Source organism: Aulonocara sp. 'chitande type north' Nkhata Bay, linkage group LG10, assembly GCF_057382095.1.
Source record: "Aulonocara sp. 'chitande type north' Nkhata Bay isolate Kocher_YH1m ecotype deep benthic linkage group LG10, A_spYH_male_GT1.1, whole genome shotgun sequence".
NCBI lineage: Eukaryota > Metazoa > Chordata > Actinopteri > Cichliformes > Cichlidae > Aulonocara > Aulonocara sp. 'chitande type north' Nkhata Bay.
In genome coordinates, this window is record NC_141353.1 from 3279017 (window position 1) to 3305303 (window position 26287).

Consider the following 26287-nt stretch of genomic DNA (forward strand, 5'->3'; position numbering starts at 1 on the left):
AATGGTTTATAAAATGTCTTACTTTAGAAATCAAGCCAACACATAGCGGAGGTATTGGGTCAGAGTGTGCCTTTTATTGTATGTTTCCATGTTTCACAGCTGTGGGAAAAACAAGTCAACAGCAACAGAAGAAATAAAACAAGCATGTCAAGGAATAGTTTTCTCTTATTAAGCCGTCACGTTGGCTGGTAAAGCATGGTCAGAGAGAAAATGAAGGTCTGCTTCCTCTGTGATGCTGTCAGGGCTGTCAGATGGCATGGGGCAGCCAGAGTCTCTGGGGCAGTTACTCACATCTGCCTTCATGTTCTCAGTGGAGCTCTCGGCCTTTTGATCAGCTTCATTCTCCAACTGACAATCAGCTGCAAAGTAGAGAAGACTGCTTGGTCGCACGTACTGCTGCAGAGCTCAATTGACGAGCAGTCGGTAATCATTCAGTCACTTTTATTTCTGTGAATTAGGATCGAACAGGTTATCTGTCTCCTTTATTCTTAGAGCTACTACTCAAAGACCTGTTGTCTTTAATCTCTTTAACTTTGGTACCTTTCCAGTCTCGTCTAGGAAAGGATTAATGTGTCTTGTTCTTTTTCCTTTCTGGATCCAAACATCCCAGCATATTTCTTTGTGGTTCTATTATAGCACATCTGTCCTTCAATGACCTTGTCTGGGGTTCATTACTCACAGTGCAGTTGCTGCAGGGAGTTGACAGCAGCGAGCAGACGCTGCCTGTGCTCTGGATCAGTCACATTCAGCTCCATCAGATGATTCTCCCTCAGCCTCATCAAGTCGTCTACAGTTTGGTAACCACCCAGCTGCAAACATGTGTAATATTCCTGAAAAAGAAAAAATGGTACCGTTCAGAAGAAAGCTGAAGGAACAGCTTCCTGTTGGAAGGATGGTTGGGTTACCACTGAAATCAGTTCAAATAAGAGCAAAATACCTCAAGACTGAGATGCTTCAGCACTTCCTGGACAGTTGATTTGTGTCTCACTCTGTGGATTTGTGTTTCCAAGTTCTCCTTCCTCAGTATGTCCACGTAGATGAACTTGAAATTTCCTATTCTCCCATTCAGCATGCCTGTCCATATTCCCATGGAAGGCTTGGTTATGATGTCAATGACATCTCCCACCTGAGTAAAATCATTCCATTTTATTACATTTCTTAATAGATAATAGTACGTATAGAACATTGATAAAGATTCAAACTTTAATCTCAAAGATAAGGGAGCAAGTACACGTTTTGGGCCAATCATTGTTGAGATATTTCAGAAAGGACCAAGGTGATAAAACTGTAGCCAGCATGGCTCAAAATCCAGCAGAGATTGCCCTAAAATTAGCATCTGAATATCAGTCATAACTTAAATCCACAAATATCAAAGATAATATAGTAATATAATAATTTTCCATTTGCTTGCCGTACTTGTTTACCTTGAGTTTGAGGGACTCGGTGTCGTATGGACTTGGCACATACTCTGTATGGACTCTGGCTCTGCCACAAAACTGTCTTGTGCATAGCAGATCGTCCTCTAGCTTCAGACTGTTTCTGTTACTGGAATAGTCTGACCCACTGGTGACTCCACCTGGGAAACAGAACACAAGAGGCTTCAGCAAAGGGCAGCAGAATTAAAATGCTCATCCACATTTCAGTAACACAGCAGCACAAGTGTGAGATGGGGATTCTGTTTTTGATATGTCAGCGGTCAGTGTAGCTGGACAAATTAGTGCATCAGAAGAGGGGTAATAGGATACTCAGAACACAAGGATTGCATAATTCATTGGGTTGTGGTGTGAAGGATGTGCTTGGGTCTGTGCCCAGAGGTGCTTACTTGAGGAGCTTTGTCTGCTGTTGAGGCTGTAGAGGCTTTCCAGAGAGACACTGGACCTATGGTGCGCTTTAGTAATTGGTCTCCCATGGTCAGCATCCGTCTTCTCTGCTTCACCTTTCTGCATGTCTCTGCTCTGCACAGTAAAAACATTCATTCGTGTTGTTATCTCCAATGCAGTATATGCTTTTGGTTCTCTGTCATGTTCTCTGTCGATTTTGTGCCACAGGAATTTTAGGATAAATAAAAGACAAAGCTAACCAAGCAGAAAGCTGAGTCAGGGCCCTAGGCTGCTGTGTTTGATTCCTCATGTGACTGAACAGCTCAGTATCCCAGACACGTCAGCTCCTCTGGCAAGCAAAATACCTAATCCTGCAAACACTGCTTTGCTTTTTATAGCAGAAGTCCAGGAGCTGTGCGGTGAGCTTAATCCCCAACTTCCTGTGCTCAGCTTTTAACATCCTGCTTCTCTTAGTCTGAAATCTAAATGAGTTTGGCTAAACTGTATACTGCACATCATCTTTAAGTGATTTCTTTAAACTGCACTTTTTACAGGGTGCAATGGTTGTACTGCATACATGTCAAAATGATTAAAAAAAACAACAAGAATTGGGTACACAAGTGTACATTTTGGGGGATTTTATCTTAATACACATGGTCAAAAATACATATCCATACAACCCCACTAATAGTCAGTTAGTAACCTTTAGCAAGTTCCACCAGATGCTTTTGGTAGCCATCAACAAGCGTCTGAAATAATTTGGCTGGATATTTGAGGTTGTGGTCGGGGCTTGGGGAAAGTCATTGCAGAAGCTTAACTTTAGCCTTTAACCAGTTCTGATGTGAGTTTGGGATCACTGTCTGCTAGAAAACCCAGTTGTGTCAAGTTTCAACCATGTAGCTGCAATTTGTGGTGAAGTTGAAAAATTTTGAGGTACTCCTTGTCCTTTATTATTTCATTTACTTTGTGCATTATACCTGTACTACTGGCAGCCAAACACAGCATAATGCTTGACAGTGGGGACAAAGCCTCATCTTTACACCTCCAAATATACGTCTTATAAGTATCTGGCTCCCAACATGTGCAAATCTACAATTCTCTTTCACACTGTTCTGAGTTTTGGTCAGTTAAATAAGTGCTGTGAAGGTAATCCTAAAGAAACTACCTATAAGTACTGATCACTATGCATTCATCGTGTGTCTATGATCAATGCAAAGAAAAATTCTGGGGCGCTAACAAGAATTTAAGTTCCCTCAGAAGGCTAACCTGGCCCAGCATTGTCCAATCATACTGAGCTGAAAATGTTAGTAATGCTAGCTGATGATAGGATGTCATTTAATGCATTTAAACAGAAAAATTATTTTCATATTGGAGTGTGAAGATGTGTTTCACAGCTGAGCCTGGATAACTAGATCATTTTGGTCCCTCTCCTACTATTGTTTGTTATTTCATTACATGAAGCCATGAACAAATTTCTGCATTAACACAACATTTGCAGATGCATGACTTACAGAGATGATAGTTTGTGTTCCCTCTGGTGAGTCCTCGATGTGTTTCCTGTCACTCTGAGATAGATGTTCCAGCTCTGTCCTCCGCACTCTCGATGTGGTCAGCTCACCGTTCTGCTCCCGCGTTCGCTTGAATAACAAAGCACACTGTAAACAGAAGGATCCAACACAGCTCCTGAAAATAAACATTTAAGAAAGAAAGTTTGAATCCGTAGACGAACGAGCTGGCAGGACGAGGAGGCTGGGCTCTCTTACCAGACAACTTTCATTATCCTGTGGTTTCATTAAAGGCGAGTGCTGTCTTAAGGCTTCAAATCTCTCAAATCTGGTCAACTGTTTGAATAAAAGACAGATTAAAATGTGTGTTTTCTGGTGGGCAACATGAACACCAACAATATAAAACCTGTGTTCTGAATTAGGCTAAACCCTGGAAGCTACACAGCTTGCAGAAATGCTATTTTTGTTGTGGTTGGAGTTTCTTAAATATACATTTTACAAGTTATTAATTACATGTGCTTATTTTTGATCAGCTGCATATATTTTCTAAAGTGTCACTGAAGCTGGTGAAGCATGAAGCAAAGCATCCTTTCTTATACAGGTTGCCCATTAGCATCAGCTTAGCAGTAATTCGGTGCTGCTCTCAGAAATCTGTTACAGTGTGTGTTGGCTAATTTCCCAACAAGGACGTAAACTGAGCCCTCGCTGTCATGCACTGAGTGGTTGGATAAGCACCTCTTAATACCACATACAGGAAACAAGTATAATAAGGCAGATGTTTCTGAAAAGTAAATATCTGCCTCTCCTGACCGTCCTGCTGCTTCATCAGTACTGCTCTCTGAACTATGTGCTCTGATGTATGATGTTGAGTCTGATTTCAGTCAGTAATTTGGCCACATTGGCAAAATTATATTGCTGTAGTCTCGAGAGTCACTCTAACTCAATTCTAAAGAACCACTTGATAATTTAAATGTAGGCTGAAGCCACTGAACAAGATTTGTGGTTACTGTCACAGCCTGAGGTGCTGTGTGGTAGACTTTAAAAATAATTCATTACTAGTTACTTGATTGCATCACGATCTCGAGTCTTCAATGAATGTGTCATTTACCATTATAGATTTTTGGTGTTGGCACAGAGGGAACTGAAAGATATCTGAGAGTGTTTGTAAGTCTGGATGCAAGTTGAAGCTGTTCAAAAAACTCCACTAAGTTGCCAAATTATACGGACAAATTAAGTCTACACAGTCGATGTCTAAAACGAGCACAGGCTAATATGTTGCAGTATTAGAATAGATTAGGTTTACTTAAATGACAACAGACTGTATAAACTGCAGAGTGATAATATTACTTTGATATTGTGAAATTAAGCGTTTCAGTGTACACTACTGATAAAATTGTATGTAATGCTACTATCACATCAATCACAACATGCACATTAACAACAACAAAAATGAATTGTGGAAATCAAAATAGCAGCAAGATTTGCAGGTTTAGGCTTCAGTGGGAGTCAAATGGCAAATCTACCCTACCCACAATGCAGTGCAGCTTTTTCCTGATTACAAACTTAGGCTATGTCCACACGTACACGGGTATTTTTGAAAACAGAGATTTTCTGTTTTCGTTTTAAAAAATAATCCCGTCCACACATAAAGGCAGAAATGAAGGAAAACACTGCAAGGAACATGCCAAAGCAACAGGTGGCGATATATTCCTAACCGTGTAGAAATGTTGGCCAATCAGAAGTTTAGAAGCCTCGGTGGGAAAAAGTAAACAAAGCTGGGGCATAGAAGCAGAACCGAGTCGTATGTGTGGAGGGACAGTAACTGTGTGTGTATATGTAAGCATTTAAACACTGCAGAGAGTAGAATTAACAGTAACAGTATTGTAGAAATTCATTTCACCGAAACAATAACGTGGCGCACTGTGTGACGTCAAAAAATGCGCACACCTTTGACGCTGCGTTTTCTGCGTTTTTCTCATCCACACGTAAATGCAAAAACGGAGTTTTCAAAAATATCCACCCTGGCCGGCGTTTTTAGAAATCTCAGTTTTCAGTGACCAAAAACACCGTTTACGTGTGGACGAAAGGTGCAAACGCATAGAAAAATCTGCGTTTTCAAAAATACCCGGGTACGTGTGGACGTAGCCTAAATGTGTAAACATTACATTCTGAACCAGCCACAGGAAGAGACATAAAGTGAGTAAAAAACGTCCTAAATGCATTTAGAGTTTATTTAGAACTACAAATTAAATTTCTTTTAGCAATTATTGTTTTTTTTAATGTCACAATTCCAACCCTGCTCCTTTACCCGGGCTTGGACCGGCAAGTGACCCGAAATAGACACTCTGGTGGAGTTACTGTGTGTGTGTGTTTATAAGTAGTTTTAAACCTTGTGATCCACAAAACAGCATAAGAGTAAAAGAAGTACTGACTGCGTTACAGCACCCGCTGCTTGTTGAGAGTAAAAGCGATACGAGCTTTCATGTCTTTTTTTAGCGACTTTCTTTAGAAAAAAAGTCGCTAAGGGGTCTGAAAACTCGCTAAATATAGCGACAAAGTCGCTAAGTTGGCAACACTGATGGCGAGCCCTGCAAAGCACAGAATAATGATACTTAGGAGAGCTGGGAGGAGGAAGTAGGTATCTTGGATTGGTTTGCTCATTCAAACAGAAAGCTTCATTGGCTGACAGGAAGACATAACTCCATCAGTGTATCTTGATGCATGCTCAATCATCCAGGTAAGGACATCACAATTATGGGGATTTGGGGGGTTTCCAAAAATATAAAAAAGAAAAAGAGATTTAAATTCATAATCATTTGGGGAAAATTACATTTGATAAAAAAAATTCTGCCAGTCTGGTAAATACTTGTACCACTGTAAGCTACTAGTTAGTTTAGCATAAAGTAATGGAACAGGGAAACTGCTTTATTATACCATATGCTCCCAAATAATCTGGTATAAGGACTTTAAAACACAACTTGTTGTTATTTTTATGGATTTAATTTAAAAAAAAAACATTATGCTTTAAGTTAACAATTATTACAAATTATTAATAAAGTTAATGATGCACCAATGTTCTCAGCTAACGAGTTGCCAGGAGGTAAATAAGCCGACCTTCTAAAGTGTTGCATTGAATTGGATAAATTACTCTAGACTTTCCTAAAGAGCTTTTGGTCAAGTTTCAAGTCTTATTAAATGCAAGTTGATGTTCATTGTGTAAATTATGGTCTGGATATGATAGTATATAATTTAGGACATGGCATTTGACTACGAGCCGTAATATCCTGGCCCATATCACAGATACTCCCAATCAAATGTTGTTAGTTCCTGATTTACAGCTTTGTTTTCTCTCATTTGCTTAGAAGCTTCACTGATGGATGGTAATAATGACAAGGTTATAACTTACAGTGTTTTGGTAGAGATGCAAATCTGTGATGGAGCGGATCATTTGGGGAGGAGACAGACCCGACTGTTTTCTATCCAGCTCTGTCCAGTGTACGAGGGTCTCAAAACGATCCCATTCTGTGGTCTGTGGCAGCTCACAAAGTCCATGTCGAGGTTGGTAGCAAGTCTGAGAGAAGAAAGTCTGTGGATAGTCAAAAGGGCTCCACAGGTAATTTCCAACCCTTGTGCTCCAAGCTTCATCCTCCTCTGGATCTTTATGGAGATTCCTGGCGTGTTGCTGTAACAGCTGCTGTGGCAGCGGAGCAGTTTTGGAGAGCCTCCTCTCAGTCTTCCTCCTCCGGCCGATGCAGGTTAGGACTGAGTTGTTGTTGCTCACAATTTCTGCATCTGCTACATGAGATCACCAGATATTGCATGTATTATAAACAGATTCATTGAAAAACTGGAAAGCATCCTCACGAGTAGCTCACCGTTACTCTTAGATGTGCTCTTTCCCTTTCCACTTCTTGCTTGCACAAAATTTTGTAATTTCCTTAGTCTTGCTGTAGTTTTTATTGATTCCGATGCATCAGCTGATGTCTTACTCTCCTAGATTAAAGCAAATAAAAACAAATGCATACATTCAGTGCAGTGTACAAATATTCAACACCAACCATGTCTCCAGAACAGATAGAACAACACTAAATACTAGAGTAATAGGGTTTTTAGTTTTATGAGGTCTTCCACCTTACTGCCAGTAAAGTATAATACTTTCTATGTTTAACATAAAGTCTATGCCAGGGTGCTGGAAAGGAGAGTTCGTCCGTTAGTCGAACCTCGGATACAGGAGGAACAATGCGGTTTTCGTCCTGGTCGCGGAACACTGGACCAGCTCTTTATCCTCTCCAGGATACTTGAGGGTGCATGGGAGTTTGCCCAACCAGTCTACATGTGTTTTGTGGACTTGGAGAAGGCATTCGACCGTGTCCCTCGGGGTGTCCTGTGGGAGGTGTTGCGGGAGTATGGGGTGTCTGGCCCATTGCTACGGGCCATTCGATCCCTATATAACCGTTGCAAGAGCTTGGTTCGCATTGCCGGCAATAAGTCGGACTCGTTCCCGGTGGGTGATGGGCTCCGCCAGGGCTGCCCTTTGTCTCCGGTTCTGTTCATAATTTTTATGGACAGGATTTCTAGGTGCAGCCAAGTGGCGGAGGGCTTTCGCTTTGGTGGCCTCAGAATCTCATCTCTGATTTTTGCAGACGATGTGGTTCTGTTGGCTTCATCGGGTGAGGGCCTCCAGCTCGCACTGGAGCGGTTCGCAGCCGAGTGTGAAGCAGCGGGAATGAGGATCAGCACCTCCAAATCTGAGGCCATGGTTCTCAGCCGGAAAAGGGTGGAGTGCCCACTCCGGGTCGGGGATGAGTTCCTGCCCCAAGTGGAGGAGTTCAAGTATCTCGGGGTCTTGTTCTCGAGTGATGGGAGAAGGGAGCCGGAGATCGACAGACGGATTGGGGCTGCAGCTGCAGTAATGCGGACGCTGCACCGGTCCGTCGTGGTGAAGAGGGAGCTGAGTGTAAAAGCGAAGCTCTCAATTTACCGGTCGATCTACGTCCCTACCCTCACCTATGGCCACGAGCTGTGGGTAGTGACCGAAAGAACGAGATCGCGGATACAAGCGGCAGAAATGAGCTTCCTCCGAAGGGTGACTGGCCTCTCCCTTAGAGATAGGGTGAGAAGTTCGGCCATCCGGGAGGGGCTCAGAGTAGAGCAGCTGCTGCTCCACATCGAAAGGAGCCAGCTGAGGTGGTTCGGGCATCTGACAAGGATGCCCCCTGGGCGCCTCCTGGGTGAGGTGTTCCAGGCATGTCCCACCGGGAGGAGGCCCCGGGGCAGACCCAGGACACGCTGGAGAGATTATATCTCTCGGCTGGCCTGGGAACGCCTTGGTATCCCCCCGGATAAGCTGGAGGAGGTGGCTGGGGAGAGGGAGGTCTGGGCCTCTTTGCTTAGGCTGCTGCCCCCGCGACCCGGCCCCGGATAAAGCGGATGAAAATGGATGGATGGATGGATGGATGGATGTTTAACAATGACTTCATGCTAAACGACTGCTGCCGAACCTATTCATGTTAATTTTCGAATCATACTAAGAAGATTAAAATCTGTGGCCCACATTGTAATTTGTTTCAGTACAGCTTTGATTTGAATCCACTATATACAGTTTAGTCAACTATATTTATAGCACATATAGGTAATATATATCATATCTCTACACTGGATCAATGGGTCCCACCTGCCTGGCTTTCCTGACAGCCTCAGGATTTTCTCAGCTGTTCCCCAGCACTATGATTATAAGACATGACAGCGTGGCTGGTAGTGTTTCTAGTTTGTAGAAACACTACCAGCTGCATCGTGGAATATGTCTAGAAACCTACTGTACCATAAACCACTACTGTTCCTCCAAATGAAAGCGACATCTGTGTTAAAGCACCTTTTTTGCATTGAATTGCTGGTACACCTGACATTCAGTTTGAGGCTACATCTCATTCCCACAAACAACTACAGGGCTTGAGATCATTCCAGTGATCTTGGTATGCTCATTTTATACCGCAGCCAAACTGCTGCTTCCTCACATCTGCCCAAAACCAGGAAAAAACAGTCAGAGCTGGTCAGACTAGTGTGCAGGTGTGACTGCACCAACTGCATGTCCCGTTTCCAGGTTTTCAATTTTTGCAAAATGTGATATTTTGACTCGCTACTGCTTATGTGAAAGTGAGATCTAACTGAGGCTCATTCATTAAATGGTAAATGGCCTGTATTTATATAGCGCTTTACTAGTCCCTAAGGACCCCAAAGCGCTTTACATATCCAGTCATCCACCCATTCACACACACATTCACACACTGGTGATGGCAGCTACATTGTAGCCACAGCCACCCTGGGGCGCACTGACAGAGGCGAGGCTGCCGGACACTGGCGCCACCGGGCCCTCTGACCACCACCAGTAGGCAACGGGTGAAGTGTCTTGCCCAAGGACACAACGACCGAGACTGTCCAAGCCGGGGCTCGAACCGGCAACCTTCCGATTACGAGGCGAACTCCCAACTCTTGAGCCACGATCGATTAGACTTTGTCCCATTAAACCTCGGGGTGACACTCTTTAATAACCGTTATAAATATGTGTATATTTTTTACTGGTACTAATTACACAAAATGTAAGGTATTATTTGGATGATATTGTATATTTACAACTGGTTTATAAAGATGACTGGTTGGGGGTCATCTGCCTGAGCCTGGTTCTGCCGGAGGTTTCTTCCTGTTCAAAGGGAGTGTTTCCTTCCTTCTGTCACCAGGTACGTGCTCATAGGTGGGGATCTTTATTATAAGGTGTTACAATCTTCTGGATTAATTAAATCTAAAGACTACTTTGTCATGTTGCAGTTACAGTCACTTAAAGCACTGAAGGGACAAAAACTCCATAGGTTGGTAACCACTGGAACAACTGCTAAAGTAAAAGATCCGAGCATTTCCTGCCTACGTTCCAGTTATATCATTCAAAAAGTGTAGCCGTGGTGTACACAGGTCTCTTTTGATGCATATGCTGCCTCATTGTGTATTTGTTTTTTCTGTGATGTTAGCAATGTTCCATGCTCCACTACTTTATCAGCAGCTGGCATGAAATGCGGTAAACGGTATCAAATTCAGGTGTTCTAAAGACCTCGGGGAAGATATAAAAGGTCCTTATAAAGGAGATTAAAGATTACAGAGCAGATTACAGTGGACTCTGTATCTGATTTGGTTGACATACATTTGACCTCTCAGAGATTTTTTTGAGATGTTGAGTTCTTACCTCCATCCGAACCTACGAAGCGTATCTTTTGTTATAATTTAATTATTATCTGACAGATGTATTATATTCTTATATCTTTATTGGTACTTGACACTGTTTTTATCGAATCCCCCTTTTTCCTTGGTTACATAAGCAGAGCGTGGATCGTGAGCAAGGATAAACATGCACAGTCGTTTTGCTCACATGCACACATGGCAAGTGCACAAACATCCAGGAATGCCAGGTATTTGTAAGCCTGTCTGGCACTCGCATCCATGTGGGTACAGGATTACGAGACCTTTAACTCTGCCATCTGCACGGCTTTGCAAATAACTATCATTTGTGGTGCTAAAGTGATTGCCTCCTTATCAGAAGACAAGTGTGAGAGTCCCTATTATACAACGTACTGCCCTGTGTGCTCTGGCTCCATTTCAAAATGTAATCATTATAGAGAGACTACAGAGTTGTGTTTTCATGGCTTTTGTCTTATACTCATCATAAATGTGCTGTAAAGTGATGTGGTTGTACCTGAGTAGTCTGTGTCCTGTCAGACCTCACATCCTTCACTTTGTCTTCTGTTGTCAGTTTGCTGCTGTCACACATCTCTGCAGGATCAATCCACATATTGCATAATAATTTATTCACCTTAATTTGTATGAAGTCCAACAATCAAGTGAGTAATGCAGTTTAACAAATTGCTTTTCATCATACATATCGAAGAGGAGCTGATTCTCCTTACTTTGCTATTTTACCCCAGCCATTGCTGCCAGTGGTAAATTCTCCTGTAATGCATCAGCTGTTTGGTAAACCTCACTGGACTTCTGGTTTCTGCTAAGTGCTATGTTTTAGGCGATGTGCACACACACACACACACACACACACACACACACACACACACACACACACACACACACATATATATATACATTTTTTTTTTCTTTTTTTGTACCTTTTTCTTGGACTTTCATTTGATGAAACAAGTCCTTCTTGTCACCACATGACAACCAGCAGGTATGATGAATGTCTGTTTCTGCAACACACGGGGTGGAGAGGGAAGAAGCTGTCACATTGTAGCCGTATAGAAAGGTACAGCTACGATTAGAAATAGAAATGTGAACATCTGAGACGTGATCCTTTTGCACCAACCTAACATTTCATTGTCCAAGGCTGATTTTGGCACGCATGATCTAAAATCACAAGTAAATAATTATTGCCTGAATGAAATTGAAAATTGAGTTAAACTCAAGATGATAATAAAAATATATGTAAAACTCACCTTTTGCTCTCTCTTTTAAACTTCATCTTTCCCAGGGGTCGGTTCTTGGTAAAACAAAGAACACAACTTTTAGTAAGCAAATGTGCACAAAAATTGTGAACACACTTATTCCATGTGTTTTGCATTGTGTGTTTATAAGTTAAATGTAACAGTGAACGTTTGAGTATTTGATTACGTCTATAAAAGCTCAGAGGCAGCAGACTTACGGAAGTAATTGAAGGATCTGAGCCGCCCCAGTCAGCATTGCGCCTCAGAAGAACAGGACTGCAGTGGTACTTGGGCAGGACTTCCTTGAGCTTTTGGTTGTTTGCTGGTTCATACATGCTTTCTGTGGAGCCCTCCTAAACAGAAAGCCAGCACGCATGTTGTTAAGTACTGTAGTATTTGACCCACCTAAGAACTTTAATAATAATCAGGACAAGTTCATAATCAGTCACAAGGCTAACAAATAGAGACAGACAACCATTCCCACTCACAGTCAGTTTAGAATCACCAGTTAACCTGTCTCAGTCATTGTCTTTGGATTGTAGGAGGAAACTGGAAACCCAGAGAGAGAGAATACAGGCCCCAGGCGGGATATGAACCTTTTTTGTGTACGCAGGTTAGCACGGGGCTTCCTCTTTTTGCTACAGGCTATGCAAAAACCACTCGTATTAATTCAAACAAAATTCAGTCGTGGATACAAATGTTGGTGGCCGTTAAGTTATGTACGGGCTCACTTAAAAAATAAAAATAAATAAATGGGGAACACGACATTACATTCCCAGAGAGATGATGAAATGAAAATATTATATTGGAAAATCAAACAGCTGCTCCCTGTGTGCTGATGTCTGTTTAGTTCAGACTGACCCACCTGTTAAGGCAACAATAGGATATATGCAGACATATACGCACTAATCATTCATTATAATAAGATAATACAACATTTGAAAAAAGTCATCTACAGATAGAGTTACTGCCCCCTCGGTGTGTGAGATCAGCTACACCATATAATGTTCCCACTCATGAAGGTCTCACTTCCAACAACAAATAAAATTTGACACATGATGATTTCCCTGCTCCTTAATATTAATATTTATTTTATATGAAACATCAAGACCAACTATAAGCTCATCTGTTGATATGATAATCAATTCTCTAACGCTGTTGTAATAATGGAATCATTTATCCAACAAAATGCACAAAATGCAGGAAATAGAAGGATAGTAAAGAAGAAAAAGACTGCATCAAAGAAATCGGAACGAATCTTGGAGGAAAGTTGTTTGCTGTATTGTCTCATCCCGCAGAGAGACCTGTCAACAATAATAACATCAGCAGTGTCTCCCATAAGAGTACCATGACTTTCCTCTGTTCACCAGTTCCTTTAAGTGTCTCCTCACAGGCTAACCTCAAGTTTAGAGCAGTTCAAAAGATGAATCTTACCAGTGTGAAGCAGAACAGGTTCATGGCTGATGGTCTGGGTCGAAGACAACGAAACCAAGTGGAGACAGGCTTAGCCTCCGGGTCACGTAAGCGCACTTTCACGCGCCATCCTCCATCTCAAACCCACACAAGCACCCTACCACACCCCCGTGATGCAAAGGCTCACGCAGCCCCTGTGCTGTCTCCAGCCTGTGGCCTATTCCTAGAGTCAAATCCCTCACCTAATCCAATAGATGCAGTGAGCCGTTGCTGTCCAACGCTGGCCTCAGAAAGCATCAGGACACCTATAGCAAGAAGACAATAAACCACACAGGCTGCCTTTGTTTTGCTCGTGTCTAAAATGATTATGATAATGACTTCATGGAGATTATGTAATCGCTGAGTGAGGTTAAACTTCCAGTGACCTTTTTTACTCAGTTAAAAAGTGTTTTGGATGTAATTCAGGGAGAATATCAGGATTTATCGCATTATCAAATGTGTCTTTATGTCTGCACACATGCTGAAGTCAAGCATGCTTTACACAGATGATAATCACTTAGGTAATACTTTAACCTTGTGTTACTCAAGTACGCAGCTACAATTTTATTTTGATTTTATTGTACTCTGTTTATTAGACAATGAGAAACTACTTACTCTCATAGACATCAGAAATATGGCATTTTTTATGGAAGCGCACATGTGCAATACTGGGAGCTGTGTGTGTCTGTGAAATTTCAGTCCAGTTTGTTGTCATTTGCCCATCAGAGATTTTTAATATGCTACTTATGTAACAATACATAAATAAGCAAATAAATACAGCAGATTTTGGTAAAACCAAACAACAGCTTTGCTTTTTGTCACAATCAGCAGGAGCTGATTCTTTGTGGAGAGAATACTAGACTCAAATGCAGACCAAAAACAGGGCGTGAAACGTGACTAGAACAAAAAGTGAGCCGTTTGTTGTGGCTGATAACAAGAGTACATAAACAAAGCAAAGGCGAGCGGGGCGACAACTAAACTAGAACCTAAACTGGAAAAACTCAACTATGATAACTGTGACAAAAACATGAACATGATTCATAACAGGTGCATGCGGGAAACTATGAGAATAAACATGAACATGACCTGAACAGAATCATGAATTACCTGAAACTTGACATGATATGAAGGGAAGAACACAGACAGCCTGACAATGGCTACGTTCACACTGCAGGCGAAAGCGCATCAAATCCGATTTTTTTGACCCTTTGCGACCCATCTATCCGATCATGGTGTGACAGTGTGAACGGCACAAATCCAATATTTTCAAATCCGATCTGGGTCACTTTCGTATGTGGTCCTGAATCCGATACATATCCGATGTTTTAGAAAGCGACTGCTGTTTGATGGTCAAGTCGCATTAAATCCGTCTTTTACGTCACTGACACAAGACAGACGCCAATTATCAGCTCCGGGGAAGCGCCCGAGAAGACATCGTGAACGCTTCCTGGCCATCCAGTGTAGATGTCAGTGAAACTGTTGGGAAGACAACGTTGGAGAATGTGAACATTTTATTTGTACTGTATAATCTGCAGATTCTGGCAGAAATCTGCAGCTATCCTTTGAAGCACCGCTCCTCTAAAACAGCAATAAGGATCATTATTAGGTTATTTACATTATTATGTAAATAACAAAATAACTTAAAGCAAAAATTGGGAAACGTAAAGTCCGAAGTCTTTATATTAAGGGCCATCGGTCAAACAATACTGTTTGCTCTGGGTCTAAACAGAGCGTGTCGTGTGTGACGTCTTCTTTTGCGCATGCGGCCGCTTTGAGCGTTCACACTAGAGCGCGTTTGCTGTCGCATTTTATTTGTAGTGTGAACGAGCAGACAAAAAAATCTGATTTGATCAAAAAATCGGAATTGAGCATCAAGACCTGCAGTGTGAACGTAGCCTAAGACTGAATGAAACACACAGACTCAATACACACAGGGGAAGTGGAAACACGTTGGGAAACAGCTGAAACAAATGAAACAAATGATGGGAGTAAAACTTGAACAAAGAAGCACAAGACTTTCAAAATAAAACAGGAAACATGGAGAGACGTAGACATGACAACACAGGCTTGACAACATAAAACGAGCGGATGAGAAATACATAACAACTAGCACAGAAGGCCTGGGTGAAACAGACTAAATTTAAATTCAATGAATAATAATCCCAAACTCCACATTATCTTCAAAATATAACATAAGAGATCAAAACCAACTGAAATCACGGGGTCACAGACTTTGACACTTTTCTTTCCTCTTGCATTTGCTTCCTGTCACTAAAGTGATTTTTAAATTTTGATTGTTTTTTAAAATTATTTTATTTCTTTTCCCGGGTTACTTTTGTACTTTGTTGTTTCATTGTATGTCCTTAACTAACAGTATTAGTATAACTTTTGCAGTTTGTCTTTCTGTCTGTGCCATCACCTGGTGACGTGGTGAAAAGAAATATTAGTGAAAGTGGTGTTTCTTACCAGGCTGGTGGAAAATGCACTACTTCCCCTCTGAATATCAAAAAACACTCAGTCTTCTTTTGCTAATCTATCATCTGGTGGGCACTCGCTCACTGCTCTCAGCTAACAGTTCTTTTTTTTCAAAGACCCCCAAAACTGACAAATATCACTGCAGCTCTTCTTCTTTCTCACAGTGTCACTGAATGAAATCGGTCTATAATAAAACAGCTTGGACTTCAATAAAACCCAAACAGGCCTAATGCTGTTCACTGCAAATTAAATAGCTGCAAAGCATATTACACAAGTATGTGATAAATCAAAGGTACTGCTGTCTTCACAAATTAGACACTAGACTAAGTCATTTTCCAGATAATTGAGCTATGATACGGAATATAAGTGAGGGTTCATTAAAGATTTTTTTTTTCACTTTCTTAATACATTTGGAAGAAATGGAATAGACAGACACATCAGGCCTGGATTACACCTACACACACAAACAGGTGAACCCAGGTGCATGAAAATACCGTCACAGAGGAGAAAGACCTAACTGATTTATTATTGATTTCTACTGAAAGGGCTGTGGATTGCCAGCAGACAAGAGGAAACCACACGTGATGACTTGGCTGATGACTGAGAACTGGGAAAGGCAAGTGTGTGCAGAGATAGAATGTGAAGGCAGAAGTTTGAGAGAGATGCTGATGCTGAAGAAGTGCAGCATAACAGAGTGGAGCAGGGCAAGCTGGCAGCAATCAGAAATGGAGACTGATGGAGAGACTACAGTCTGGCAGCATGTTTGAATACAGAGTTGTTCCAGTATAGAGTGTGTTTACTGCCTGGACCTTGGAGATATAAATCTGTAGGAATGGCCTCACGCAAAACAGTGCCACCTTAAACAACAGTGCTGATGCATATTTACAGTCATATACAGGCAAGTGAAAAAGACACTTTTCACAGGACTCTATACAGGCCTATGTAAAACTAATTACATATCTAAGGTGTGCAAAGTTTGATTTGTCTTCTGAACAGTGTTCTTTGGACAGACCAAAGTGGAGATGTTTGGCCATAAAGTACAGAGGGATATTTGGCAAAAAAAAATCAACAACAACAACAACAACTAAAAACACCTCATATACAGTATTAAACATAACGGTAAAGGAATAATAATGTGTTCTTGTAGCCACAGAGTTAGGAAACCTGGGTCGTCGCCCCAGAGTTTCGAGTTGTCATTATTGTTGAACTTTGATTTGGCCATTATTTATCATTTCTAGTCTTTTGGTTTCTTTTCTGCCTTCTGGTTTCTGTCTGTGTTCCTTAGTTGCTCTGTCTCCCCTGTCTGCTGTATCCCCTTGTCAAGTCCGCGTCTCTGTGTTCTGTTTCCTGTTTTACTTTGAAAGTCTGTGTCCTATGTTAAAGTATCTGGTTTTGCCTCCCTTGTCTTGTTAGGCCTGATTTGTCCCATTTGTTTCCCTCCTGTCTCTCATTCCCTGACTGCTCCCTCTGTGTATTGAAGCCCTGTGTTTTCCTCTGTCCGTGTTGCGATCTACCCTCATCCTATGCTGTATGTTCTGTCTGCCTGTGTAAGTTTATTTGTATTCTCAGTTTGGTTATATTTGAGTTCAGCATTAAAGTTGTTTTCAGTTCATGTTTTTGCCTCCAAGTGTCTGCACTAGGGATGGGTACTGGTGTCCGGTGCCATGATGGCACCGGTTCTGACATAAACGGTAGTAACCAGACCGAAAAGCAGCGCACATTTCGGTGCTTTTTTTTCCTGAGCTGTGATACACTTTAGATTCTAGCCAATCATTTTACGTTTCCGAGGATAGTAGGCGGGGCCAGGTACGTACGTTCTGTTAGAGCAGAGCTACAGATTAAAAATGTCCAAGGCGAAGCGGTCAAAAGTCTGGCTGTACTTCACAGCAAAAGATGCAAACTCAGCAGCAACAAGTGCTTTAAGCTGATACTGTGATACTGTCAAAGGAGGTAACACCAAGAATCCGATGAAACACCTGGCGACGCATAGCGTTTTTTTTAAAAGCCCAGAAATGCGCCGTATTTGACAGCTTGCTGTGAGACCTCACACCGAGCACATCTACTGCGGGTGGGTTGGCTGTTATGCAACATCCCCCAAAAACACGAAGAGGAGAGTCCTGGCCCCTAGCCCTGCCAGTGTAGCAGAAATGATGAGGATGATGATGGCAGCAGCCGTTCTTCTCTGCGTGAGTAGCTAATTTACGTTGAGTAGGCTAACCACGTTATTACATTAATGCATGTAAGGTGAACTAGCAAACATCATCATAGCTACATGCGGCTGTCTTCTTGTTTGATGGCAGATACTCCCTTCACCCTGGCCAAAAAGGCTAAAATGACCAAAGAAAAAGTGGAAAACAGTTAAACATGAGAGGTTTTGGACAAAGTTTGTGTTTTTTCCATTGTTTAAGCACTGCTTCCAGCCAAGAGTGATGCCATATATGCCCCATAGCTGCAGAAAAGGCTAACATTGTTATATTTTTACAAAAAACAGCTGAACATGAGAGGTTTTTGGACCAATTTTGTGTTCTCCATTCTTTAAGCACCGGTTTAAGCACCGTTTGAGCACCGGCACCGTTTCAAAAGTACCGATTTGGCAGCAGTATCGGATAAAACCTAAACGATACCCATCCCTAGTCTGCACATTGGGTCCTCCTATTCTACCACTCCTGCCTGCACACAGCCCTCACATGACACACAGGACCTGGGCATCTTGCAGTCACCATGAATTCCTCTTCATACCAAAATATTTTAGAGTCAAATGTAAGGCCATCTGTCTGACAGCTAAAGCCAAACTGGCTCATGTTTGGGACAATTATCCCAAGCAGAGGACCGAATCTATAAAAAAAGAAAAGAAAGAAGGTGTCGCACTGGCCCAGTGCAGACCTCAATCCAATTAAAATGCTGTGGCAGGATCTTAAGAGAGCTGTAAATAAACGAATGCCTGAAAATAACATAGAAAAAAATTAATATGAATAGATAAAGTCATACAGAAAGGGATTACTCCAAGTTGCTGGTAAAGGTGGTTTTACGTGTTACTGAATCATTGGGTATACACTTTGTTTTTCACAGGACTGTATCAACCAGCCAGGAATATGTATTTTTTTTCTACAACACTACTACTTTTACTTTTCTAAAAATATTTCTGTGATTTTGAATGGAACAGGGCTCCATTTAACAGAACAGAAATACAAAAAAGGTGAAAACGAATGAATTAGAAATGTCGAAGAGAAAGAAAATCAGGAGGAAAAAAGCATAATTTCAGTAGTTTATCATACTGTATGAGACGGGGGAGCTTCACTGGCATGAACCTATTTTCATAACTGTGCCACTTGCAAAATAACTATGCTTCACTCTGACAAATCCCATAAATCCTTAAATATAAACCTCTTATTCCTGTCACTCCTTCTCATCTATTCTGAGGATAAACATCGTTTCAGATCTTGAGGTTGGTCTCATTCTCTGCAGGTGGCTGTCCCATGGAATCAGCTTCTAACAATGACGTTGTTACAATTACTACTGATGTCTGGATTTAAAGCCCCGTCCCCCGTTGCTCCACGGTACAGTTGTCTGCGACTTCTCCTACCCTGCTGTCTTTTTGTCTCTCATCCAGAGATAAAGAAGAGCTTTCATGTTGCTGTGATCGGGGCTGGGCTGAAAATTAGGTCAGAAAATGAGGACAATATTTCTCTGCTAATAAGAAACAACGATGCTACTCACAGTTTGTTCTCTTTTCAGAAAGAATACTGAAGAATCTTGTAGAACATTTACATTTTAAAACCATTTATTTTATACAGATAGTAACGCAAATCAGATCAGTGTCATTCTTTTAGTTACAGTTCACAGACTGCAATAATGGCTTTTCCTGATGCCCAGCATCATCTTCTTTCACACCAAGCCTCTGCATGTCCTCCTTCACTACATCCATGAATCTTCTCTGTAGTCTTCCTGTCTTCCTCCTGTCTCGTGTCTCCATACTCAGCATCTTTTTTCCAATATATTGACTTTCTCTTCTCTGCACATGTCCAAACCACCTCAGCCTCGCCTCTCTAACTCTTTCTCCAAACTGCTCAACCTGAGCTGTCCCTCTGAAGTACTAGTTTCTAATCTTGCCCATCTCTGTCACTCTCAATGAAGAGCAGAACATGTTCAGGTCAGCGTCCTGTCTTTTTTGTCAGCACCACCGTCTCCAAACCTTCTCCTTCACCAGGGTTAAAATCGTCTGCCCTCACTACATCTTTATTGTTACTGCTGTTTAACTGTATAACTGTTTCCCTCTTATTTACACACCTGTATTGTGTCCTGCTTTTAATGAAGCTTATGTGTAAGCTGGGTGTTCCTGGATTTTTTTCTGTTAGTGTATTCTTCACATTACTTCAACTTTCCCACACTCATTGCTCTAGTGCAATAATTGCCTTGCCCACCTTCTCCAAGCCAATCAGCATCCATTCTGCATGGTTTAAATCTCAGTGCTCTTTCCTCATTCTGCCACTCAGGCTCTCGCAAACTGTTTATAATATCACGGTCCCGTGTCTCTCTGGCTGGCCCACGCTGGCAGCAGGGTTTGTTTGTGTTTTTCTCTCTCCCCCTGTCGCCTGGGCGGAACTCGTTACGGGTTCCTGCCTTTGGCCTACACACCTGAGAAGGATGATGTTCACCTGTACCTCATTTGCCTGCCACTATTTAAAGGGAAGAAGCACGGTACTCCTCGCTGGATCACGTTAATGAAAGCCTGGCTAGAAACCATCAAAAATGAATGCCTAATCCTAACCATATTATCTACCATAACCTAACCATAACCTAGTTATACCCCTAAAACTAAAATCACATTTTGAGCCTCAAAAAAGCCTTCAAACTTATGGGGACGGCATTTTGTCCCCATAAGTATAATACCATGCCAATTTTCTGTCCTCACAAAGATGTCTAAACATGTACACACACACACACACACACACACACACACACACACACACACACACACACACACACACACAGATATATTCCTCACTTTTTCCTTGCTGTTGTAAGGGTCAGCTCAGTGAGCATGAAAGCTGTTTTCCATCCTACTTCACACTCACCCAGTTGAACACACTCACACCTGGGAGCACCCATTCAGCAACAATCTGGTTTCTGTAGCATGCGCAGATTACAACATGTGCCTTGCACCTGGATTTGGATGCTTGCTACAGAACACCTGCCACAGGCAGGTGTTCTGTATCGTGGTTTAGAGTCTTGAATTTAAACTGTGTCACTGATCTATTTTGCTGCATTCAGCTTTTATGCTCCTTATATCTGGAACAAACTCCCAGAAAGCCTCAGATCAGCTGAAACACTCAGTTTATTTAAATCCAGGTTGAAGACTCACCTGTTCTCAGCTGCATTTAAATAAAGCACCAAATCCACACTTTAAGCTTAAATTTCAAAACTTACATTTAACTACTGATTTTATCTACTGTTCTGATTTTATCTGTTTTGATTTTTGATTTTATAAACTGTTTTGTATGTTTGTTTGTTTGTTTGTTTGTTTGTTTGTTTGCTTGTTTTAATCAATTTTAAATCATGCCTTTTATTTGTTTTTGTTTCTAATGTCTCTGTAAAGCACTTTGAATCACCTTGTTGTTGAATTGTGCTATACAAATAAACTTGCCTTGCCTTGCTTTTTTATTCTCTTCTCTTTCTCCTGACTTACCAGCCAGCTGAGGCAGATGACTGCCCCTCTCAGATTCTGCTAGAGCTCCTGTTAAAAAGAAGTCTGGAATTTCTTCCTCTCCATTGTCACCAAGTGTTTGTTCAAAGGGGCTCATCTAATGTTGAAGTTCTCTTGGTGATGTTGCAGAGTCTCAGCACTCTGAGATCAGATCAGATAAGCCGTGTTGAACTTTGTACTTTACCTCTCTGACCTGTGACCAGGTGAAACATTTGCTGTGTCATGAAATAAAATAGATGACATAAAAGTCGCAGGACTGCAAGAATCCTCTATCAGAGAAGACTGTCCCCAAACTCCAGCAACTAACCAGTTCCCAGATGTTTATGGCCACAGTGGTAAACACAGTTTTCTGAGGTGAGCTGCTGCCATCAAATTCAAAGTTTTAAAACTTGCTAGTTTTGACATCGGATGTGTTTTCTGTGTTCTATTACAAAAAAAAAAAAAGTTATAAGATTTGCAAATCATTACATTCTGTTTTTTTTCTTTTTGTTTGTTTGTTTTTTCAGTGTCAGTAAACAAAATAGAATCACAAAGTTTACTGAGTACAGCGACGTAAATGAGCACCTCTCCAAATGTCTGATGAATTGTTGGTGTAACTGAAATTAAATTGTATCGTATCAAAACCAAATATTACTGCATAATAGAGATTTTCTATCTGATTGCTAAAAATCTGTATTTACAAACAAACATTTTTTTAATCTTCATGACTTTTTCATTTGACCTTTATATTAGATTTATTACCTCCAGAAAGGAGGTTATGTTTGTACACATGTTATTCTTTCTGTCTGTAAAAATGATAACGTAAAAAGTTTAGAATAAATTCCGAGAAAACCTCGTAAGGGTGTAGAGTGGGATCATGTTAACAATCAATTAAAATCTGGCGTATAGTAGCTTATAAAGATTTAAAATATCATGTAACATTTGACCTCTGACCTCTCCTTCAGGGCCAATAGATTGATCTGATTTAATAATCCTATATACAGCTATGTTAAAACTATGTCTCTTATAGCCATTGTTTGTATTGACAACATATAAGGGATGATATATGGGGATTCTAAATATCGCCTTACTTTGGACCTCTGACCTCTTCTTTGAGGTTGAAAAAGGTCAAACTTTCATAAAATGTCTTTAAAACTATGTTTAAAATTCTACTGCTTTTGTTTGTATTGGCAACATTTAGAAAATGATGCTGGTATATGTGGGAATTTTAAATATCACATTTGACCTCTGATCTCATCTGCCTTTCTTTTCAAGCTGACACAAAATGTGTTCTGTCTTTAAAAAAGTATTGTCAAGAAAAAGAGAATGAGCTGCCTGGTTAGTTAGAAAGATACTGTAGTATAATATTATATAATGAGCTTGAAGTTATTCATGTTCAGGTATTTACAAAGCTATTATCCATTACCTACTCCTGCATAAAGTTTGTGTATTCAAAGCAAACATCTGTCATGCTACACTTATCTGATTTGTACGGCACTATAAACTTATTAAAGTACATTTATAAAGAACAAAGAAAACAAAATCAAGTTTACTGAATACAATATTCTTCCCATAAACAGAAATACTGCCCAGAGAGTGAGAAACAACAACTTTTTTTAAGCTGTTCTTGTATAGTGTTACTATTTTTGCACAATGGTGTGAGCTATGATTTGTAATGCTTTGATGTTGTTTTATATGGACTCTTATATGAATATTAAAGCCTAAACACATCAAAATGCAGCTTTTAGCCATTTTCATCTCATGTTGAATATTTGTGTATTGCCCTCTAGTGGAACAAGTTGGGAATGCAACTTCAAAAATTCCCAACCTCAGTAGCTTTAATCCTTGAATCTTCCAACCTAATAATCAGCAATGACAAAAATAGCCTTTGTTGTTTTTTTCTGTCCGGATGAGGCTCGAGCACAGATTTGAGATCAGCCTCTGGGTTTTAGAGCACAATCTATCAGCAGTTATAAGTGTTAAATGTAACATTTTAGCCATTATTGACTGTAGCTGAGTGAATAAGGAGCAGTTTGGTGTCTGGGTTTTCTTATAGCGAGAACAGAGAGATCTACATCTGAAAGCAGGGTCTAATTAACACGTTAAATCACCGCGATTCACATTTTCAGTCACTCTGCTGCAGCCTTCTTGTTTTGTGTCACCACATTAAACTCTCCTAGAAAAGTAATGTTCTGTAGAGCTCACTGGTACAGTGTGTAACAAAGCTGGCACCACCCTGGCTGTTTCATGTTGCTCCTGCAGGTGGCAGTATCACACCTACTCATTCCACTGCAGCTTTGAGCCCGTCTCAGCGAGATGGATCTCACAGCCTTCTGCTGTTATAAGTGATGTTCAGAGAACATCTGAGGAGTGTATCTATCTACTTTATTGTCCACTATCTTAAACCTTTTACATGTTTTCTGAATTATTGAATAGCCTTGGTCTTGCAATAAGTTATGCAACCCACTAGAATCTTGTAAGAATGGCTGTCGAGGGATCTTATATTAACTGCATAAATTTTATCCAATGCAGCAACAGTTAATCCTGAAAGGTTTAATTAAACACTGTAATTCTTCTTTTGACAGATTAAATATAATGTGATCCATCAATTCCCATAATATACCTTCCACTGTGTGTAATTATTAAAGATTAAATCCCAGTTACACCTTCAGCCTAAACCTGCTGCTGCTGTAGGTAAAGTTTGATCTCCACTTGCAAGAATAACACCGAGTTCAGTTCTCACTCACTCAGACATGTTCATCCAAACGGGGAATGGAGACCACAGCTCTGACCCGGCTCACAGCTTCTGGTTTTCCCGGCATTCCTGCACCGACCTCTGACCCCAGGACGCATAGAATCGCAGCCCAGAGGCTACGACCTTGTGCTCTTTATTGTGACCTTTTGAACTTTCAACACCCCACAGCCAAAAAGCGAAACACTCTGTTCCCCTTGGAATAAATGACCTCTCATCCCTTTGCCTGGCAAAGGTATGCGGGTTTGCTGACCTCGCTCAACCGTTCATTAGCGCTTCCTTTTATTACGCCGCTTCCTCCCTGCTGCCTCATCAGCAGAGCGGGGGATGGCAGAAGGAGGGAGAGGTGGAGGGGGAGCAAAATGAGAAAGAGGAGGAAAGCAGAAGAACAGTGGCAAAAAAAAGAAAAAGTAATGCAGAGACAGCGAGAGGCAGAGAGGACGAGATAGGGATGCAAAATGAGAGCAGGAGATAGAGCCCAGCTATGACAGATTGGCAGCATCTGCTGGGTTGACTGAAATGTCACCTTTAAATGGCTTCCCTGTCCTTGATGCCGGACCTCCCTATCTGATCTCTATTCTCCTTGGGAGTTGTAGTTCTGATGACTTATATAGGACACAAAACAGATCTCTTACAAAATGTAACCCCTGTTCAAGATAAGCTTTCGGCACAAGGCAAAACAATTTCTCCAGCCTCCCGTGGCGCTGCGAGTTCTGCAGAAATGGACCATTTGAATGTTAGGTCAAAGGTCGTTGTGTCACGTATGAATAAGATAATTGGATTTTGTGGTTTGCTGATACTCCAAGCTTACCCGGTGATGCAGCTATTCACCCCGACAACTGTAACTCATTTCCTGCCGTTTTGATCTCACATGATATAAAATCTGTTTTCCTGAGCACGGCTGTTACAGTAACACCTCTGCTCATACTCAGCCTATTTAGCTTAAGTTTAGCTGAATACAGCGGTCGCGTATGTGCTGTTAAACACAACAGTCTGAGCTTTACTTTAATGCTCCAAATATTTAAAAAATAACAAATATATTAGCTGCATGATATATAACAAATATATCATGCAGCTAAATCCGCCTCAAGGGGAGAGCGGCACATACACATCTGGAAGGTGGCACATCTTGTTAAGTGTCACTTGACATGAGAAGCAGCTGACATGTGTAAGAGAAATGTGCATGTGTGTGTGTGTGTGTGTGGGTGTGTTCACGGCATCACAGGGGGTGGGAGTCCATAGCATTTTGGGGCTAAGTCAGATCACGCTGACATTGTCTCCATGTGGTGGCTTGCCGCAGGGCACAGCAGTACCGTACTTGATGTCATTTCTATTTTAAATGTCACTCTCAGTAAGCCCATCACCATCTATTGGCTCGCGTCCCTGGGGCCACGTTCACCCATCAACCTTACAGTATTCGAGCAGAGGAGAGGGCAGCCAGAACTCCTCTCCGGCTCTCTTAAGATCGCTGTTTACTGCTCTTTTACATAATTCATCGTGTCACTGTAGGACAGTAAACTGAGAGATACACTGAGAAAAATATAATGAGGTACAGCAGACCTAAGACATCCATACAGTGTGAAATTAGGTGGACACTTGATGTTTGCTCACCACTCATACTGTTAGCCCTAAAGTGACCCTTGATCCAGAGTGACCCAGGGGTCATGCAGGGCCTTTATATGGTGACAGCAGGGCTAATTACCTACACTGTGCGTCTGTGAGAGCCATAAAAGCAGTTATGGCTGTAAGATGACAAAGGTGTTTGCGTGGGAGGGAACCCACGCAAACACGGGGAGAACATGCAAACTCCACACAGAAAGACCCCGGCCTGATGGTGGAATTGAACTCAGGACCTTCTTGCTGTGAGGCAACAGTGCTAACCACCGTGCCACCGTGCTGCCTAGCTAAAGAACCAGTAGAAGACAAACAGGAACCTTTTACATGTTTATGCTTTTATGAAGAAACCAAGTTGTAGTTTAAATCTACACACATCTCATTAAATGTGCTGTATCTCATGAGGACTTTGAGGCGTCTAAATTCATTGAGAAATAAAATTCTTCATATATGCTCACATTCCTGGCATGTAGAGTTGACTGTTATATAACACAAACTTGTAGCCATAACAA

At 41.4% G+C, this 26287-nt stretch overlaps 1 protein-coding gene across 3 annotated transcripts; it reads right to left on the reverse strand.

The window, feature by feature from the left end:
- Positions 1-59: 59 nt before the first annotated feature.
- samsn1b (SAM domain, SH3 domain and nuclear localisation signals 1b) lies at positions 60-24230 on the reverse strand. 3 transcript variants are annotated; one of them, XM_086307829.1, is made up of 15 exons: positions 24157-24230; positions 12018-12152; positions 11812-11855; positions 11682-11722; positions 11485-11565; positions 11064-11140; positions 7201-7318; positions 6732-7120; positions 3584-3661; positions 3332-3457; positions 1823-1955; positions 1425-1576; positions 938-1126; positions 680-830; positions 60-359 (listed from the first exon to the last, which is right to left on the reverse strand). In XM_086307829.1, the coding sequence occupies exons 2-15, from the start codon at positions 12132-12134 to the stop codon at positions 169-171; spliced, it is 1887 nt and encodes a 628-aa protein (XP_086163955.1). In that variant the 5' UTR covers positions 12135-12152; positions 24157-24230; the 3' UTR covers positions 60-168. The 3 variants fall into 3 exon arrangements, with proteins under 3 accessions (XP_086163955.1, XP_086163954.1, XP_086163952.1); XM_086307828.1 differs by lacking the exon at positions 24157-24230 and adding an exon at positions 13234-13392 and having other exon boundaries at positions 6732-7117; XM_086307826.1 differs by lacking the exon at positions 24157-24230 and adding an exon at positions 13234-13392.
- Between the last annotated feature and the right edge of the window lie 2057 nt (positions 24231-26287).